Below are 18,326 nucleotides of genomic sequence, written 5' to 3'. Positions count from 1 at the left end.
GGAGGCCTGGACCCATGTGTCTAGGGGAGGTGGGGCTGGGAAAGAAGGGGCTGGGGACCTGGATCACAGTGTTCTTGTGAAAGACAACCTGGGCCTGACTCAGAGGGCCTCATTAACAAAGCAAACAAAGAAACAAACAAAAATCTGGAAAAACACTGGCAAGCCGTAAAGAGCCAACAATCCTATCGCTTGTTAAGTTTACTTACAAAATTAAGAAGTGCACGCTCATGATGAAAAGTTCGAAGAGTACATCAAGTTAAAAAATAAAATAGGGCCGGGTGCGGTGGCTCACGCCTGTAATCCCAGCACTCTGGGAGGCTGAGGCGGGTGGATCGTGAGGTCAGGAGATCAAGACCATCCTGGCTAACATGGTGAAACCTTATCTCTACAAAAAATACAAAAAATTAGCTGGGTGTGGTGGCAGGCGCCTGTAGTTCCAGCTATCGGGAGGCTGAGGCAGGAGAATGGCGTGAACCCGGGAGGCGGAGCTCGCAGTGAGCCGAGATCACGCCACTGCACTCCAGCCTGGGCCACAGAGCGAGACTCCGTCTCCAAAAAATAAATAAATAAAAATGAATAAATAAATAAATAAAATAAAATAATGAGGCTGGGCACAGTGGCTCACTCTGTAATCCCAGCACTTTGGGAGGCCGAGGCAGGCAGATCACCTAAGGTCAGGAGTTCAAGACCAGCCTGGCCAACATGGTGAAACCCTGTCTCTACTGAAAATACAAAATTAGCTGGGCGTGGTGGTGCATGCCTGTAATCCCAGCTACTTGGGAGGCTGAGGCAGGAGAATCACTTGATCCCAGGAGGCGGAGGTTGCAGTGAGCCGAGATCACGCCATTGCACTCCAGCCTGTGCAACAAGAGTGAAACTCCATCTCAAAAATAAATAAATAAATAAATATAAAATACATAAAATAGGCTGGGCACGGTGGCTCACGCCTGTAATCCCAGCACTTTGGGAGGCCGAGGCAGGCGGATCACGAGGTCAAGAGATCAAGACCATCCTGGCCAACATGGTGAAACCCTGTGTCTATTAAAAATATAAAAATTAGCTGGGCATGGTGCTTGACACCTGTAGTCCCAGCTACTTGGGAGGCTGAGGCAGGAGAATCACTTGAACCCGGGAGGCGGAGGTTGCAGTGAGCCGAGATCATGCCATTGCACTCCAGCCTGGGTGACAGAGCAAGATGCCATCTCAAAAAATAAATAAATAAGTAAATAAATAAAATAAAATAATAAGCCTGGTGCAGTGGCTCACGCCTGTAATCCCAACAGTTTGGGAGGCCCAGGCAGGAGGACTGCTTGAGGTCAGGAGTTTGAGACCAGCCGGGACAACAGAGTGAGACCCCATCTCTACAAAAAAATGTAAAGGCTGGTGCGGTGGCTCACGCCTGTAGTCCCAGCACTTTGGGAGGCTGAGGCGGGAGGATCACCTGAGGTCAGGAGTTCGAGACCAGCCTGGCCAACATGGCAAAACCCCATCTTTACTAAAAATACAAAAATTAGCTGGGCGTGGCCAACCCCGGTGGCTCACACTTGTAGTCCCGGCACTTTGGGAGGCTGAGGCGGGCAGATCACAAGATCAGGAGATCGAGACCATCCTGGCTAACACAGTGAAACTCCGTCTCTACTAAAAATACAAAAAAATTAGCCGGGCGTGGTGGCGGGCACCTGTAGTCCCAGCTACTTGGGAGGCTGAGTTAGGAGAATGGCGTGAATCCAGGAGGTGGAGCTTGCAGTGGGCCGAGATCGTGCCACTGCACTCCAGCCTGGGTGACAGAGCGAGGCTCCGTCTCAAAAAAAGAAAAAAAAGAAAAAAAATTAGCCGGGCTTGGTGGCAGGTGCCTGTAATCCCAGCTACTCAGGAGACTAAGGCAGGAGAATAGCTTGAATCCAGGAGTCAGAGGTTGCAGTGAGCCAAGATCACGCCACTGTACTCCAGCCCGGATGACAAGAGCCAGACTCTGTCCCCCCAAAAAAATAAATAAATAAAATAAAATTTAAAAATTAGCCAGGCGTGTTGATACATGCCTGTAGTCCTAGCTACTCGGGAGGCTGACCCAGGAGGTTGAGGCTGTAGTGAGCCATGATTGCACTACTGCGCTCCAGCCTGTTTATCAGAGGGAGAATCCATCTCAAGAAAAAAATACTAATACTAATACTAATAATAATTTAAAAGTTTTCCTCTGGCTTCTTTGCTGCCTGCTTCACCCCAGAAGTCCGTTCTCTGTGAGGTCCCCCTGACAGCTGTGAGCATATTGACTAAATGCTGTCTTCAAGGTGCATGCCAGGGACTATCCTGGAAATACCATTTTCCTCTTTCATTGTTTGACTTAATGTTTTATGCAAAGTTTTACATATCAAGGCTGGACAGGGTGGCTCACGCCTGTAATCCCAGCACTTTGGGAATCCGAGGTGGGTGGATCACTTGAGATCAGGAGTTCAAGACCAGCCTGGCCAACATGACAAAACCCCATCTCTACTAAAAATACAAAAATTAGCCAGGCATGGTGGTGGGTGCCTGTGATCCCAGCTACTGAGGAGGCTGAGGCACGAGAATCGTTTGAACCTGGGAGGCGGAGTTTGCAGTGAACTGAGACTGAGCCACTGCACTCCAGCCTGGCCGACAGAGCGAGACTGTGTCCAAAAACAAAAACACAAAACGAAACAACAAAAAAAACAAGTTTACTGTTTTCCGTATTAGCTATGTTAAATGCTACCTTATGTCAAAGAGATTTTTATATGCAAAGGATTAAGCATATTGTGAACATATAGTCTGATGATTTGGGGCAAACTGAACACAATCACGTCAGCTGCATCGAGATTGCATCTCCCTGAAGCCCCCTCAAGACCTTATTTAGCCACTACACCCCCAAGCCAAGGGTAACCGCTAATCTGGCTGCTAACAGCATAGATTAACTTTGCCTGTATTGAAACTTTGTATTAATGGAATAATTCAGTATGAACTCATTTCTGGCTCTTTTTGGCTGAACATGTTTTTGACCTTCACCCATGCGGGTGCAGGCAGCGGTAATGTATTTGTTTTTATCAATGTATAGCATTCCATTGTCCACAATTTATCTTTTCTGCTGTTAGTGGACATCTGAGTTGTTTGCAGTTTTGGACAATTTTTCTTTTCTTTTCTTTTTTTTTTTTTGCTCTGTCACCTAGGCTGGAGTGCAGTGGCACGATCTCGGCTCACTGCAAGCTTCGCTTCCCGGGTTCACGCCATTCTCCTGCCTCAGCCTCCCAAGTAGCTGGGACTACAGGCACCCACCACCACGCCTGGTTAATTTTTTGTATTTTTTAGTAGAGACGGGGTTTCACCTTGTTAGCCAGGATGGTCTCGATCTCCTGACCTCATGATCCACCCGCCTCGGCCTCCCAGAGTGCTGGGATTACAAGCGTGAGCCACTGTGCCTGGCCAATATTTTTTTTTTTTTTTTTTTTTTTGAGTCAGAGTCTCACTCTATTGCCCAGGCTGGTGTGTAGCGTCACGATCTCGGATCACTGCAACCTCCGCCTCCTGGATTCAAGGGATTCTTGTGCCTCAGCTTCCCAAGTAGCTGGGATTACAGGTGTTCACCACCATGCCCGGCTAACTTCTGTATTTTTAGTAGGGACAGGGTTTCACCATGTTAGCCAGGCTGGTCTCAAACTCCTGATCTAAAGTGATGTGCCTACCTCGGTCTCCCAAAGTGCTGGGATTACAGGGCTGAGCCACCCCGTCTGGCCTGGACAATATTTTAAGACAGAGTCTCACTCTGTCGCCAAGGCTGGAGTGCAGTGATGCCATCGTAGCTTACTGCAGCCTTGAACTCCTGGGCTCAAGCGATCCTCCTGCCTCAGCTTCCCAAGTAGCTAAGACTACTGGTGCGTGCCGCCATGCCTGGCTAACTGAAAAAACAAAAAAATCTCTAGAGTTGAGGTCTCACTGTGTTGCCCAGGCTAGTCTTAAACTCCTGGGCTCACACAATCCTTGCACCTCGGCCTCCCAAAGTGCTGGGATTACAGGCGTGAGCCACTGCGCCTGGCCATTTTGCACTATTATGCATGTGGCTGCTATGAGCATTCTTGTCCCTGTCTTTGGGTATCTCTGCCCTGTTTCTGTTGGTCTGAACTTGAGGGTGGCGTTGCTGCCTCGTTCTTTTCCAGGCCTTCAGGATTCTCCGGGGGCCGGGCTGCTGGGCTATGGCCCTGGTGTCATTCATCCAACCCTGCCTGCCGGGCTTGTCCCTGTAACTTGCCTGCCCTTGCTCGTCCTCCAGGTGTGTCTGACGCTGACTGCCAAGCGCATGGCCCGGAAGAACTGCCTGGTGAAGAACTTGGAGGCTGTAGAAACCCTGGGCTCCACGTCCACCATCTGCTCGGACAAGACAGGGACCCTCACTCAGAACCGCATGACGGTCGCCCACATGTGGTTTGACAACCAGATCCACGAGGCTGACACCACTGAGGACCAGTCAGGTGAGCGCAGGCCCCGGGTGAGGACCATGGGCGCCTGGCTCCAGGAGCCCCTGGCCCTCACACATGCCTCCCCCAGGAACCTCATTCGACAAGAGCTCACACACCTGGGTGGCCCTGTCTCACATCGCCGGGCTCTGCAATCGCGCCGTCTTCAAGGGTGGTCAGGACAACATCCCTGTGCTCAAGGTGGGCTCAGCTGCTGGCCTCACCTCAGCCCCGCCTGTGTCCTGCCCTCCGCTGCCCCTGCTCTGACGACTCTCTCTCCCTGCAGAGGGATGTGGCCGGGGATGCCTCTGAGTCTGCCCTGCTCAAGTGCATCGAGCTGTCCTCTGGCTCCGTGAAGCTGATGCGTGAACGCAACAAGAAAGTGGCTGAGATTCCCTTCAATTCCACCAACAAATACCAGGTACTCTGGGCTTTCCGGGAGAGCCAGCCTGGACCTCAGGCTCCCTATGATGCCCGTAAAGGGGTGTCACAGAACCTTGATTTTCCCATCTGTAAAATGGGAATGATAATACCCACCTGGTGGGGAGAGGAACGGGGAGAACCTGGGAGTAGGAGCCAGATCTCTGTTGGAGTGAGACGCTGAGGAGTAAAGATCTTCCTGCAGGCCGAGCGTGGTGGCTCACACCTGTAACACCAGCACTTTAGGAGGCTGAGGCAGGAGGATCACTTGAGGCCAGGAGTTTGAGACCAGCCTGGGCAAGATGGCAAAACCCCATCTGTATGAATCTTTTTTTTTTTTTTTTTTTTAGTTAGCCAGGTGTGGTGGTATGTGCCCGTGATCTCAGCGATTTGGGAGTCTGAGGCAGGAGGATTGCCTGAGCCAGGGAGGTTGGGGCTGCAGAGAGCCTACATCACGCACTGCACTCCAGCCTGGGTGACAGAGCAAGACCCTGACTCAAAAAAAAAAAAAGAAAAAGAAAAAAAGTTTTCCTACAGCAGAGAGTGGGAACAAGCAGGAGACCTCTTGGGGCCGAACAGCAACTTTCAATTATTCAGCAAACTTTTTTTTTTTGAGACAGAGTCTCACTCTGTCGCTCAGGCTGGAGTGCAGTGGCGCCATCTCGGCTCACTGCAAGCTCCACCCCCCGGGTTCACACCATTCTCCTGCCTCAGCCTCCCAAGTAGCTGGGACTACAGGCGCCCGTCACAACGCCCGGCTAATTTTTTGTATTTTTAGTGGAGACAAGGTTTCACCGTGTTAGCCAGGATGGTGTCGATCTCCTGACCTCGTGATCTGCCCGCCTCAGCCTCCCAAAGTGCTGGGATTACAGGCGTCAGCCACTGTGCCCGGCCTCAGCAAACTTTTTTTTGAGACGGAGTCTCGCTCTGTCGCCCAGGCTGGAATGCAGTGGTGTGATCTCAGCTCACTGCAACCTCCGCCTCTGGGTTCAAGTGATTCTCGTATCTCAGCCTCCCAAGTAGCTGGAATTAGAGGCGTGCACCACCATGCCCAGCTAATTTTTGTATTTTTAGTATTGATGGGGTTTCACCATGTTGGCCAGGCTGGTCTTGAACCCCTGACCTCAAGTGATCCACCCACCTCGGCCTCCCAAAGTGCTGGGATTACAGGCATAAGCCACCATGCCTGGCCCATTCAGTATACATTTTTTGAGCAGCCACCACGTTAGGCGCTGTTTTGGGTGCTGGGTGTACACACAGTAGTGAGTGAAACGGTGAAGTCCCCCACTCTCTGGGACTTACGCTCTGGCTCCAGAAGACAGGCAATAACAAAGGCATGAGGAGGTAATCATAGCGGTTGTGGTGCTGAGGGAGGGAGCCCTTCAGGTGTCTGGGGGAAGAGCACTTGGGTAGCAGGCACAGCCTGTGCAAAGGCACAGAGGCGGGAGTGTGCTGGCGCATCTGAACGCCAGCCAGCCAGCCAGCCAGTGCAGAGGGGCTGGGAGCCAGGGAGCTTGGTGGGAGTGGTGGGTGCTGGCTAGATCCTGTCAGACCTCATGGGCATGGAGAGGACTTGGCTGTGACTCTGAGGAGCACACAAGCCTCCAGGGGCTTCTGAGCCAAAGAGACACAGGAGTTGACTCAGAGCTTTTAAAATAACTTTATTAAGATATAATTAACATACCGTAGCTCGTCCCTCTAAATGTATAATAGTTTTAGTATATTTGCAGATATAGGCAGTCATCCACATAGTCAATTTTAGAGCATTTTCATCACCTCCAAAAAGAAACCCCGCATCGCTCAGCTGTCACCCGCCCCCTCCTCCCCCACACTCCCAGCCCTAAGCAACCACTAACCTACTTTCTGTCTGTATGGATTTGCCTATTCTGGACATTTCATAAAAATGGAAGCATATGGCCGGGCGTGGTGGCTCACGCCTGTAATTCCAGCACTTTGGGAGACCGAGGCAGGAGGATTGCTTGAACTCAGGAAATTGAGACCAGCGTGGGCAACATAGGGACAGCACATCTCTACAAAAAATTAGCCAGGCATGGTGGTGCAGACCTGTGGTCCCAGCTACGTGGGAGACTGAAGTGGGAGGATCGCATGAGCCCGGGAGGTCAAGGCTGCAGTGAGCTGTGATCTCGCCACTGTTCTCCAGCCTGGGTGACAGAATAAGACCCTGTCTTTAAAAAACAAAACAAAACAAAACAAAAAATGGTGGGGGGAGGGGAGCACGGGTGTGGTGGATCACGCCTGTTGTCCCACCACTTTGAGGGGCTGAGGAGGGCAGATCACTTGAGGCCAGGAGTTCAAGACCAGTCTGGCCAACATGGCAAAATCCCGTCTGTACTAAAAATGCAAAAGTTAGCTGGGTGTGGTGGTGGTGCCTGTAATCCCAGCTACTCGGGAGGCTGAGGCAGGAGAATCGCTTGAACCCAGGAGGCGGAGGTTGCAGTGAGCTGAGATCGCACCACTGCACTCCAACCTGGGCAACAGAGTGAGACTCCATCTCCAAAAAAAAAAAAAGAGAAAGAAATATCCATGAGATAGACAGAAGCGGACAGGAATGAGCAGAGGTCTCTGTGAGAGTGTCCCCTCTGGGGGAGCCCCTGTGTGGGTCTGTCCTGGCACCCTTGGCTCTGGACCAGGGACAGGATGGGGCAGGGAGGTTCCTGGTGTCTGCGTGGCTCAGGCACGCCACCCTCTGCTCGGTCCCCAGCTCTCCATCCATGAGACCGAGGACCCCAATGACAACCGATACCTCCTGGTGATGAAGGGTGCCCCCGAGCGCATCCTGGACCGCTGCTCCACCATCCTGCTGCAGGGCAAGGAGCAGCCTCTGGATGAGGAGATGAAAGAGGCCTTCCAGAACGCCTACCTCGAGCTCGGCGGCCTGGGCGAGCGCGTGCTTGGTGCGAGGATGCCGGGCGGGCTCTGGGGTCCCTAGAGGGCAAGGAGGGTTGTGATGCTGCCCAAAGCCTGGCTCAGTCCAGGGCCTCCCAGAATGTAGTGTGAATGAATGAATGAATGAATGAGAGGGGAAGGCATCCTAGGAAATGAATGCTGACCGGCCGTCTTGCCGATGGGGAGATGGAATGCGGGCGATGCAGACATCTAGGGGCATGGGGCAGGGGCCCCGAGGCTGGAACCCTCACACCCCAACCCTTCCCTGCCGCCAGGTTTCTGCCATTATTACCTGCCCGAGGAGCAGTTCCCCAAGGGCTTTGCCTTCGACTGTGATGACGTGAACTTCACCACAGACAACCTCTGCTTTGTGGGCCTCATGTCCATGATCGACCCGCCCCGGGCAGCCGTCCCTGACGCGGTGGGCAAGTGTCGCAGCGCAGGCATCAAGGTGTGGCTTGGGGTGGCTGGGGAAGGCGAAGCCAGACATGGGGCGGGGGAGGCCATCCCTAAAAATCAATGCCTGCAGGTCATCATGGTCACCGGCGATCACCCCATCACGGCCAAGGCCATTGCCAAGGGCGTGGGCATCATCTCTGAGGGCAACGAGACTGTGGAGGACATCGCCGCCCGTCTCAACATTCCCGTCAGCCAGGTTAACCCCCGGTGAGCCACCCATCCCAACCAGGACCCTGGACATCCCTCTAGGGTGTTGACACAGGGGCACTGCCTCCCCGCAACTTCCCTCTGCACTGCCCGTCCTGTTCTTTCTGGGACTTCTCCATGGACCAGGCCCTGGGTCCGGCCCTCCGTCCGGTGTGGGGACATTGCAGCCACAGAGGTAGCCAGGCATAGGTTTGCTTCCCAGTCTTTTTTTTTTTTTTGAGACAGAGGCTCACTCTGTCATCCAGACTGGAGTGCAGTGGCGCAATCATGTCTCACTGCAACCTCTGCCTCCCAGGTTCAAGCAATTCTGTGCCTCAGCCTCAGCCTCCCAAGTAACTGGGATTACAGGGGCCCTCCACCACACCTGGCTAATTTTTTTTTTTTTTTTTTTTTTTGAGACGGAGTCTCGCTCTGTCGCCCAGGCTGGAGTGCAGTGGCGCGATCTCGGCTCACTGCAAGCTCCGCCTCCTGGGTTTACGCCATTCTCCTGCCTCAGCCTCCTGAGTAGCTGGGACTACAGGCGCCCGCCACCGCGCCCGGCTAATTTTTTGTATTTTTAGTAGAGACGGGGTTTCACCGTGGTCTCGATCTCCTGACCTTGTGATCCGCCCGCCTCGGCCTCCCAAAGTGCTGGGATTACAGGCGTGAGCCACCGCGCCCGGCCATAATTTTTTTTTGTACTTTTAGTAGAGATGGGGTTTCACTATGTTGGCCAGGCTGGTCTCGAACTCCTGACCTCAGGTGATCCACCTGCCTCGGCCTCCCAAAATGCTGGGATTACAGGCGTGAACCACCGTGCCCCGCCTGCATCCCAGCTTTTACTGCTCACAAACTGTGTGACATTGGGCAAGTCCTTTAGCATCCATGAACTTCAGTTGGCCCATCTCTAAAATGGGCTACTAATAATTCCTATCTCAGAGGATTCAGTAGAATCCAGTACTTCTGTGTCTGTCTCTCTTTTTTCCTGTCTGTCTCTCTTTGTCTCTCTCTTTTCTGTTCTGTTTTTCTGACTTCTTCAATTTTTCCATCCTCATGCCTATCTCTGACTCTGCCTCCCTTCCGTTTGTCCATATATCTCCATTCCTCTGAATCCGCTGCCCCTTGTCCGGGCGCAGTGGTTCATGCCTGTAATCCCAGCACCCCGGAGGCCGAGTCAGGTGGATCACTTGAGGTCAGGAGTTCGAGAGCAGCCTGGCCAACATGGCAAAACCCCAACTCCACTAAAAAATTAAAAAATTAGCCAGGCGTGGTGGTGGGCACCTGTAATCCCAGCTACTAGGGAGGCTGAGATGGGAGAATTGCTTGAACCCAGGAAGCAGAGGTTGCAGTGAGCTGAGATTGCACCACTGTGCTTCAGCCTGTGTGACAGAGCAAGACTCCATCTCAAAAATAATACATACATACATACATACATACATAAATGCACTGCCTGGAAGTCCCTCCTCAGGTCTGCCTGCATGCCCTGCTGCAGTAGCCCCCTTCTCCCCTGCTTCCCCCAGAGGCCCCTTCCCGCAGCCCCTGGTCCTCTGGCTCTCCTATTTGTGGAGCTGGCCCCTCTGTTTCTCTGTGCTTCAGGGCTCACTGTGCCACTCCTCACACACCCTGACCTCAGCCATCACCCTCTCTGCTCTTCCCAGGGATGCCAAGGCCTGTGTGATCCACGGCACCGACCTCAAGGACTTCACCTCCGAGCAAATTGACGAGATCCTGCAGAATCACACCGAGATCGTCTTCGCCCGCACATCCCCCCAGCAGAAGCTCATCATTGTGGAGGGCTGTCAGAGACAGGTGTGCTGCGCTCCCGCAGAGAGAGGGACGGGGCCTTGACTCCTGGGTCCTCACTGAGGCCGGGGCCTGGATTCCTGGGTCTGAGGGAGGAGGGGCTGGGGGCCTGGACCCTTGGGTCTGAGGGAGGAGAGCTGGGGCCCTGGACTCCTGGGTCTGAAAGAGGTGGGGCTTGGGGCCTGGACTCCTGGGTCTGAGGGAGGAGGGGCTGGGAGCCCGGAATCCTGGGTCTCAGGGAGGAGGGGCTGGGGGCCCGGACTCCTGGGTCTCAGGGAGGCGGTGGCTGGGGACCTGGACCCTTGGGTCTGAAAGAGGAGGGCTTGGGGCCTGGATTCCTGGGTCTGAGGGAGAAGGGGGTGGGGGCCTGGACCCTTCCATCTGAGGGAGGAGGGCCTGGGAGCTTGGACCCTTGGGTCTGAGGGAGGAGGGACTGGGGGCCTGGACTCCTGGGTCTGAGGGAGGAGGGACTGGGGGTCTGGACCCTTGGGTCTGAGGGAGGAGGGACTGGGGGCCTGGATTCCTGGGTCTGAGGGAGGAGGGGCTGAGGGCTTGGACCCTTGGGTCTGAGGGAGGAGAGGCTGGGGGCCAGGATTCCTGGGTCTGAGGAAGGAGGGGCTGGGGGCTTGGACCCTTGGGTCTGAGGGAGGAGGGGCTGAGGGCTTGGACCCTTGGGTCTGAGGGAGGAGAGGCTGGGGGCCTGGACTCCTGGGTCTGAGGGAGGAGGGACTGGGGGTCTGGACCCTTGGGTCTGAGGGAGGACAGGCTGGGGGCCTGGACTCCTGGGTCTGAAGGAGAAGGAGGCTGGGGGCCTAGACCCCTGGGTCTGAGGGAAGAGAGTCTGGGGGTCTGGACGACCAGGTCTGAGGGAGGAAGGTCTGGGGGCCTGAACTCCTAGGTCTGAGGGGAAGAGGAGGTTGGGGACCTGAACTCCTGGGTCTGAAGGAGGACGGGGCTGGGGTCTTGGGCTTCTGGATCTGAGGGAGGAGACTCTGGGGCCTGGCCTCTGGGTGTCATCCTTACCCTCTCTCCCTCCAGGGTGCAATTGTGGCTGTGACCGGGGATGGTGTGAACGACTCCCCCGCTCTGAAGAAGGCCGACATTGGGGTGGCCATGGGCATCGCTGGCTCTGATGTCTCCAAGCAGGCAGCCGACATGATCCTGTTGGACGACAACTTTGCCTCCATTGTCACGGGGGTAGAGGAGGGTGAGTTGGCCAGGGCTGGCCCTGGAGACCAGGGTCACTGCCAGAGGCCTGAGACCAGCAAGGGGAACTGGCCAGGGCTGCAGGGGGATGTGTGGCAGAGACCACAGCCCCCTTGGCCCTGGAGGAGCTTGAGACTGTCCTTATCTGTCTTCCTTCCCTGTGGGGTCAGAAGCTCCCCTGGGCAGGACTGAGCTGACGTATTTCAGGGTCCCCACATCATCCAGCCCAGGTCCCATCTGGTGGGTGAAGCTGACTTGGAGACTTTTAAAAAATATTATCGGCTGGGCGCAGTGGCTCACACCTGTAATCCCAACACTTTGGGAGGCTGAGGCAGGTGAATCACAAGGTCAGGAGATCGAGAACATCCTGGCTAACACCCCTGGTGAAACCCCGTCTCTACTAAAAATACAAAAAATTAGCCAGGCGTGGTGGCGTGTGCCTGTAATCCCAGTTACTCGGGAGGCTGAGGCAGGAGAATGGTGTGAACCCAGGAGGCAGAACTTGCAGTGAGCCAAGATTGCGCCACTGAACTCCAGCCTGGGCAACAGAGCAAGACTCCATCTCAAAAAAAAAAAAAAAAAAAAGAAAAAAAAATTCTCAAGCCAAACCAGAGGGAAGTCAGGGACCCTGGGGGAGGCCTCAGGGGGCCCCTCTGCCAGCCTGGGCTGCAGGTCAAGGGAGCTTCCCAGAGTGTACAGGGATGGCTGAGCCAAGTCAGGGGCCATGCTGTGGCGTCCACATAGACTAGTGCCAGGGAGTCATAGGCAGAGGAACCGGTACACAGGCAAGGCAGTGTGAGGGGCTGGGTCTGAGGCTGGTGTTGCTGCTGAGGTGGGGGCACTGGGAGCCCAGGCCACAGAGCCCACAGGCACCACCTCCTGACAGGCCCGGACGAGGCCACAGAAGGGCTGGTTCACATTCACATTTATTCTGATCATCAAATTAATTCATGATAATTATAAACAAATGCAAAAAGGCATTCAGGAAAAAATTGGAATCAAATTACCCATAACCTCGCCATCCAGAAATAATCACGATTCATGCCTTGGTGGATTTTCTTGCAATTTCTCTCTCCTATTTGAAATGTCTCTAGTGTAAAAAGCAGTTCATGGTAAAAGAGAATTCAAACAGCAAAGCTGAGCCCAGAGTAACAGATTAAATGTCCTTAGCCCTTGTTTCCTATGTCCCAGAGGAAACCATGGTTAACATCTTCTTATCCCCCCAAGAGACATCTTTTTGCGGGGAGTGGGGGCAGGGATAGGGTCTCAATCTGTCGCCCAGGATGAAGTGCAGTGGCACAATCACGGCTCACTGCAGCCTCCACCTCCTGGACTTAATCGATCCTCCTGCCTCAGGCCCCTAAGTAGCTGAGACTACAGGTATGCACCACCACACCTGGCTGATTTTTAAGGTTTTGTAGAGATGGGGTTTCGCCATGTTGCCCAGGCTAGTGTTTTATTTTTTGAGACAGAGTCTTGCTCTGTTACCCAGGCTGGAGTACAGGCGCACAATCTAGGCTCACTGTAACCTCCACTTCCTGGGTTCAAGCGATTCTCCTGCTTCAGCCTCCCGAGTAGCTAGAATTACAGGTGCATGCCACCACACCAAGCTAATTTTTGTATTTTTAGTAGAGATGGGGTTTCACCATATTAGCCAGGCTGGTCTTGATCTGCTGACCTGAAGTGATCCCGACACCTCGGCCTCCCAAAGTGCTGGGATTGCAGGCATGAGCCACCTTGCCCAGCCAGGACTTCAACTCCTGGGCTTAGGCAATCCTCCCACCTTGGCCTCCCAATTTGCTGGGATTACAGGTGTAAGCCACCATGCCTGGCCTCCCCAAGGCATCTTATGCATACACAATACACACACTGTCTCAGATACAGCCATCCGCTCCTTCCGAATCTTGTGCATCATGCTGGAAGCTGGGAGGCAGCTGTGAGCAGAGCAGGCACCATCCCTGTTCTCATGGGGCTGGAGAGACAGCCTTAAACAAGTTAACAGATACGTAATTACAAATTGTGATATATGCCCAGAAGAAAGCAGGTCGCTGCAATAGATAATAATGAGAGTCCTGCCCAGATGGGGTGGACATGGAAGGCCTCTCTGAAGGGAGGGAAGAAATGTCTAACTTCCGTCAGGGGCCAGGCACGGGGGCTCACGCCTGTAATCCCAGCATTTTGGGAGACCAAGGCGGGAGGATTGCTTGAGCCCAAGAGTTCAAGACCTGCCTGTACAACAAATTAAGACCTGGTCTCTACAGAAAATTTAAAAAATTAGCAGGGCATGGTGGCACACACCTGTGGTCTCAGCAACTTGGGGGGCTGAAGCAGGAGGATCACTTGAGCCTGGGTGGTCAAGGCTGCCATGAGCCATGATGGTGCCACTGCCCTCCAGCCTGGGAGATAGAGATCCGAGACCCTGTCTCAAACAAACAAACAAACAAAATAACTTCCATCAGAGGGCATTCCAGATATACCCAAAAGTAGAGCAAAGGCACAGTGGGCCCCTGCGCCTCCCTCCCAGCTGCAGCGGCCATCAGCGCACGGCACACCTTGTTTCTTCCCCACCCCCTGGAACACACACTGGATTATGCTGATGCACATTTAAGTCATCATTTCATCCATAAATATTTTAGGACGAGAAACCACTAGTTTGTGGAGAAGAGCACAATGCAGGGAACGAGAATATCAGGCGGGAGTGGCTCAGGCTCTTATTGCTACGCAAGAGCCATCAAAGCAATCAAAGCAGCCACACCGCAGGCAGCCTACCCCTCCCTCCCTCCCTCCCTCCCCCCTTCCTTCCTTCCTTCCTTCCTTCCTTCCTTCCTTCCTTCCTTCCTTCCTTCCTTCCTTCCTTCTTCCCTCCCTCCCTTCCTTCCTTCTTCCCTCCCTCCCTTCCTTCCTTCCTTCCTCCTTTCCTTTCTTTCTTTTTTTTTTTTGACAAAGTCTTGCTCTGTTGCCAGGCTGGAGTGCAATGGCATGATCTCAGCTCACTGCAACCTCCGCCTCCCAGCTTCAAGCAATTCTTCTGCCTCAGCCTCCCACATAGCTGGAACTACAGGCGCACGCCACCACGCCCAGCTAATATTTTGTGTTTTGGTAGAGATGGGGTTTCACCATGTTGGCCAGGATGGTCTCGATCTCCTGACCTCATGATCCACCCGCCTCAGCCTCCCAAAGTGCTGGGATTATAGGCGTGAGCCACCTCGCCTGGCCTGTTCTTTCTTAATGATTGACCTCTTTAGTTATGGGCTAATCTTTTTACTTGTTCATTTATTTAGAGACAAGGTCTCACTCTGTTGCCCAGGCTGGAGTGCAACAGTGGTTTATTCATCCCTCACCTGTTGATGGACGTGAGATTGACTCTGGGTTTTGGCTGTGATGAGTGGTGCTATGATGAACATTCTTGTACTTGCTTTTTGCTGGGCATAAACAGTCCTCCTGTCTCTCGGGTATAAAACCTAAGAGTCAGATTACTGGGTCGGTGGGGTGGGGGTTGTTTAATAGAAACTCCCAAACCATCTTCCAGAGTGGTTATTTCCAGAATGTTTCGACAAAGGTGATGTGGTTGGATGTTTACGTGGAAAGGTGGGTGGGTGAGAGGCCTGGTGTGGAGATTCGCACCTGTAATCCCAGCACTTTGGGAGGCTGAGGTGGAATCACGGCCCAGAAATTAGAGACAAGCCTGGGCAAAGTGGAGAGACCCTGTCTCTACTAAAAATACAAAAATTGGCCGGGCGCGGTGGCTCAAGCCTGTAATCCCAGCACTTTGGGAGGCCGAGACGGGCGGATCATGAGGTCAGGAGATCGAGACCATCCTGGCTAACACGGTGAAACCCCGTCTCTACTAAAAAATACAATAAACTAGCCGGGCGAGGTGGCGGGCGCCTGTAGTCCCAGCTACTCGGGAGGCTGAGGCAGGAGAATGGCGTAAACCCGGGAGGCGGAGCTTGCAGTGAGCTGAGATCCGGCCACTGCACTCCAGCCTGGGCGGCAGAGCGAGACTCCGTCTCAAAAAAAAAAAAAAAAAAAAAAAAAAAACAAAAATTAGCTGGACGTGGTGGCGCGTGCCTGTAGTTTCAGCTACACGGGAGGCTGAGGTGGGAGGATCACTTGAGCCTGGGAGTCGAGGTTGTAGTGAGCCCTGATCGTGCCACTGCCCTGCAGCCTGGGCAACAGAGTAAGACCCTGTCCCAAAAAGAAAAAAATGGTGGGTAGGCTAGGAGGTAGAAAAGGACGCTAGACGGGGGCGGAGGAGGAGCAGAGGGAGTGGAGCTCCCTGGCATGGGTGCCTGCTCTGAGCCCGCCCGTGCCACAGGCCGCCTGATCTTCGACAACCTGAAGAAGTCCATCGCCTACACCCTGACCAGCAACATCCCAGAGATCACGCCCTTCCTGCTGTTCATCATGGCCAACATCCCGCTGCCCCTGGGCACCATCACCATCCTCTGCATCGACCTGGGCACCGACATGGTGAGTCCTGGCGGCCACCCTTGGGGCCCAGGAGGGTGGAGTCCTCCCCTTCCCGGCTCACCTGGCCTCCTCCACCCAGGTCCCTGCCATCTCACTGGCATACGAGGCTGCTGAAAGTGACATCATGAAGAGACAGCCCAGGAACCCACGGACGGACAAGTTGGTCAATGAGAGACTCATCAGCATGGCCTATGGGCAGATCGGTGAGGCACTGGGGACTCCATCTCCTTACGGCCCAATGCCAGGCCTAGAGCAGTGCCTGGCCCACCGTGGGTGCTTGGGACCCTGGCGTTGACTCAGGGGAGCAGACGTGGACAGGACCAGCCAGTGAGCTATCTGAGGGCGGGGTCTGCACCCCATCCTTCTCCACCTCCTCCTCTCTGCTGCCGATGTGTGCAGAGCCCCAGAGGTGTGAAGCAGCCACACTTGGGGGCTGTCCCAGCAAGCAGTGGCTTCATGGCGGTGGTCCTAGGCCCAGGGAGGTCATTCCTGTGTTGGGAGCTCAAGCTGGGGATCCCCCAAGAATTCATGATGTTTAGGTGGCCTGGGTCGGGTGGGAGAGGGGCTCCGGGTTATCCCTCTGGGAGAGCCCCCTCTCCAAAGCCCCTGTCCCAGGTGGCCCACCCATCTCAGGGCCTCACCACCAAGTGAGACCTCAGGTCGCCCTCTGGGAACCGGTGTCCAGATAACAGGGCCAGAGGGGCACACTTCCCTCTCCAAGGGGGCTGCTGGGCCCTCCGAGGTGCCCTGGGCTGGCTGCTGGCCCCGACCTGAGCCTCTCCTCTGCTTCCTCTCTCCTCCTTCCAGGAATGATCCAGGCTCTCGGTGGTTTCTTCTCTTACTTTGTGATCCTGGCAGAAAATGGCTTCTTGCCTGGCAACCTAGTGGGCATCCGGCTAAACTGGGATGACCGCACTGTCAACGACCTGGAGGACAGTTACGGGCAGCAGTGGGTGAGTGGGGCAGGGTGCTGTGTTCCTGCCCGGGGCGAGCTGTCCCAGCCATGCATGGCCACTTCCTACGATGGCTCCTCAGTCCCCCATGGCAGTGTCAAGGCCTTTGCTGGGCACTTGGGGCTTCCTGGATGCCCCTGCCCAGCCCATCTGGAGCCTTGTCTCCCACTGCCTGAGCTCTCTGCCCTGCCAGGCCTTCTTCCCTGCCTCTGTCTGTCCCTTCAAAGTCCAGCTGCTGTCTATCCTTGGGAGGACCACAGGGTCCTCATCCTCCTGGCCCCTGGTGGACGGTGAGGTCACCATTAACCTTTCTCCTTTCTTGTACATCTCCTGCCTCCTCCCTTGGGACCATGAGCCCGCAGAAGGAAGACACACCGGAGGCCCTGGGGACCCCATGCAGGATGGGGTGGGTCAAAGAGCACCAGAACGTCGGGGTGGCGGCTAGGGCTGCAGTGCCACTGACTGATGTCCCATGCCCCGGTCACCACTCCTGCAGACATACGAGCAGAGGAAGGTGGTGGAGTTCACCTGCCACACAGCCTTCTTTGTGAGCATCGTAGTCGTCCAGTGGGCAGATCTGATCATCTGCAAGACCCGGAGGAACTCGGTCTTCCAGCAGGGCATGAAGTGAGGGCTGGGGGCACACGGCGGCTGTACAGCCATCCGTCCTGTCCAAGTGTCTGTCTGTCTGTCTGTGTACTTCCTCTTGTGTCCTTGCTTTGGATTTTTGTTGTTTTGTTGAGGCAGGGTCTCATTCTGTCACCCAGACTGGAGTTCAGTGGTGCAATCATACATAGGTCACTGCAGCCTCGACCTCCTGGGCTCAAGTGAGCCTCCCACCTCAGACTTCTGAGTAGCTGAGACTACAGGCGTGCACCATCATATATGGCTAATTTTTATTTATTTATTTATTTATTTGTTTGTTTGCTTATTTATTTAGAGACAGAGTCTTGCTCTGTTGCCCAGGCTGGAGTGCAGTGGCACGATCTCGGCTCACTGCAACCTCCACCTCCCGGGTTCAAGCGATTCTCGTGCCTCAGCCTCCCAAGTAACTGGGATTACAGGTGTGCACCACCAGGCTCGGCTAATTTTTTGTATGTTTAGTAGAGTTTTGCCATGTTGCCCAGGCTGGTCTCAAACTCCTGAGCTCAGGCAATCCACCCGCCCCAGCCTCCCAGAGTGTTAGGATTACAAATGTGAGCCACCATGCCCAGCCCATTTTGGGTTTTGCCACTGCACTGATTTTCTCTCAAGGGATCCTGTGTGTCCTTGATTCTCTCTCAGCCTCTGTGTGTGGTGGAGGTGCTCCTGTCCTTTTCTTTTTATACCAGTGCTTCTCTGTGTCTGTCCCTGTCTGTCTGTATCTGTCCCTGTCTTTGTGTCTGTCCCTGTCTGTGTCTGTCTCTGTGTCTGTCCCTATCTCTGTGTCTGTCCTGATCTCTGTGTCTGTCCACCTCTG

General features: G+C 54.3%; 1 protein-coding gene across 3 annotated transcripts in view; it reads left to right on the top strand.

The window, feature by feature from the left end:
* ATP1A3 (ATPase Na+/K+ transporting subunit alpha 3) overlaps window positions 1-18,326 on the top strand; it is a 193,556-nt gene that overhangs the window by 174,049 nt on the left and 1,181 nt on the right. For all 3 annotated transcript variants that reach the window (XM_050768413.1, XM_050768414.1, XM_050768415.1), the window contains 12 exons: window positions 4,277-4,475; window positions 4,552-4,661; window positions 4,747-4,881; window positions 7,603-7,795; window positions 8,063-8,238; window positions 8,317-8,453; window positions 10,091-10,241; window positions 11,274-11,442; window positions 15,760-15,914; window positions 15,994-16,117; window positions 16,722-16,867; window positions 17,364-17,494. In XM_050768413.1, coding sequence (XP_050624370.1) covers window positions 4,277-4,475; window positions 4,552-4,661; window positions 4,747-4,881; window positions 7,603-7,795; window positions 8,063-8,238; window positions 8,317-8,453; window positions 10,091-10,241; window positions 11,274-11,442; window positions 15,760-15,914; window positions 15,994-16,117; window positions 16,722-16,867; window positions 17,364-17,494 — 1,826 coding nt within the window. The remainder of the gene's footprint in view (window positions 1-4,276; window positions 4,476-4,551; window positions 4,662-4,746; window positions 4,882-7,602; window positions 7,796-8,062; window positions 8,239-8,316; window positions 8,454-10,090; window positions 10,242-11,273; window positions 11,443-15,759; window positions 15,915-15,993; window positions 16,118-16,721; window positions 16,868-17,363; window positions 17,495-18,326) is intronic.

The sequence above is a fragment of the Macaca thibetana genome, chromosome 19, assembly GCF_024542745.1.
Source record: "Macaca thibetana thibetana isolate TM-01 chromosome 19, ASM2454274v1, whole genome shotgun sequence".
Lineage (NCBI taxonomy): Eukaryota > Metazoa > Chordata > Mammalia > Primates > Cercopithecidae > Macaca > Macaca thibetana.
Note: the sequence above shows the minus strand (reverse complement) of the source record. Positions and strands in the feature narration are given on the sequence as shown.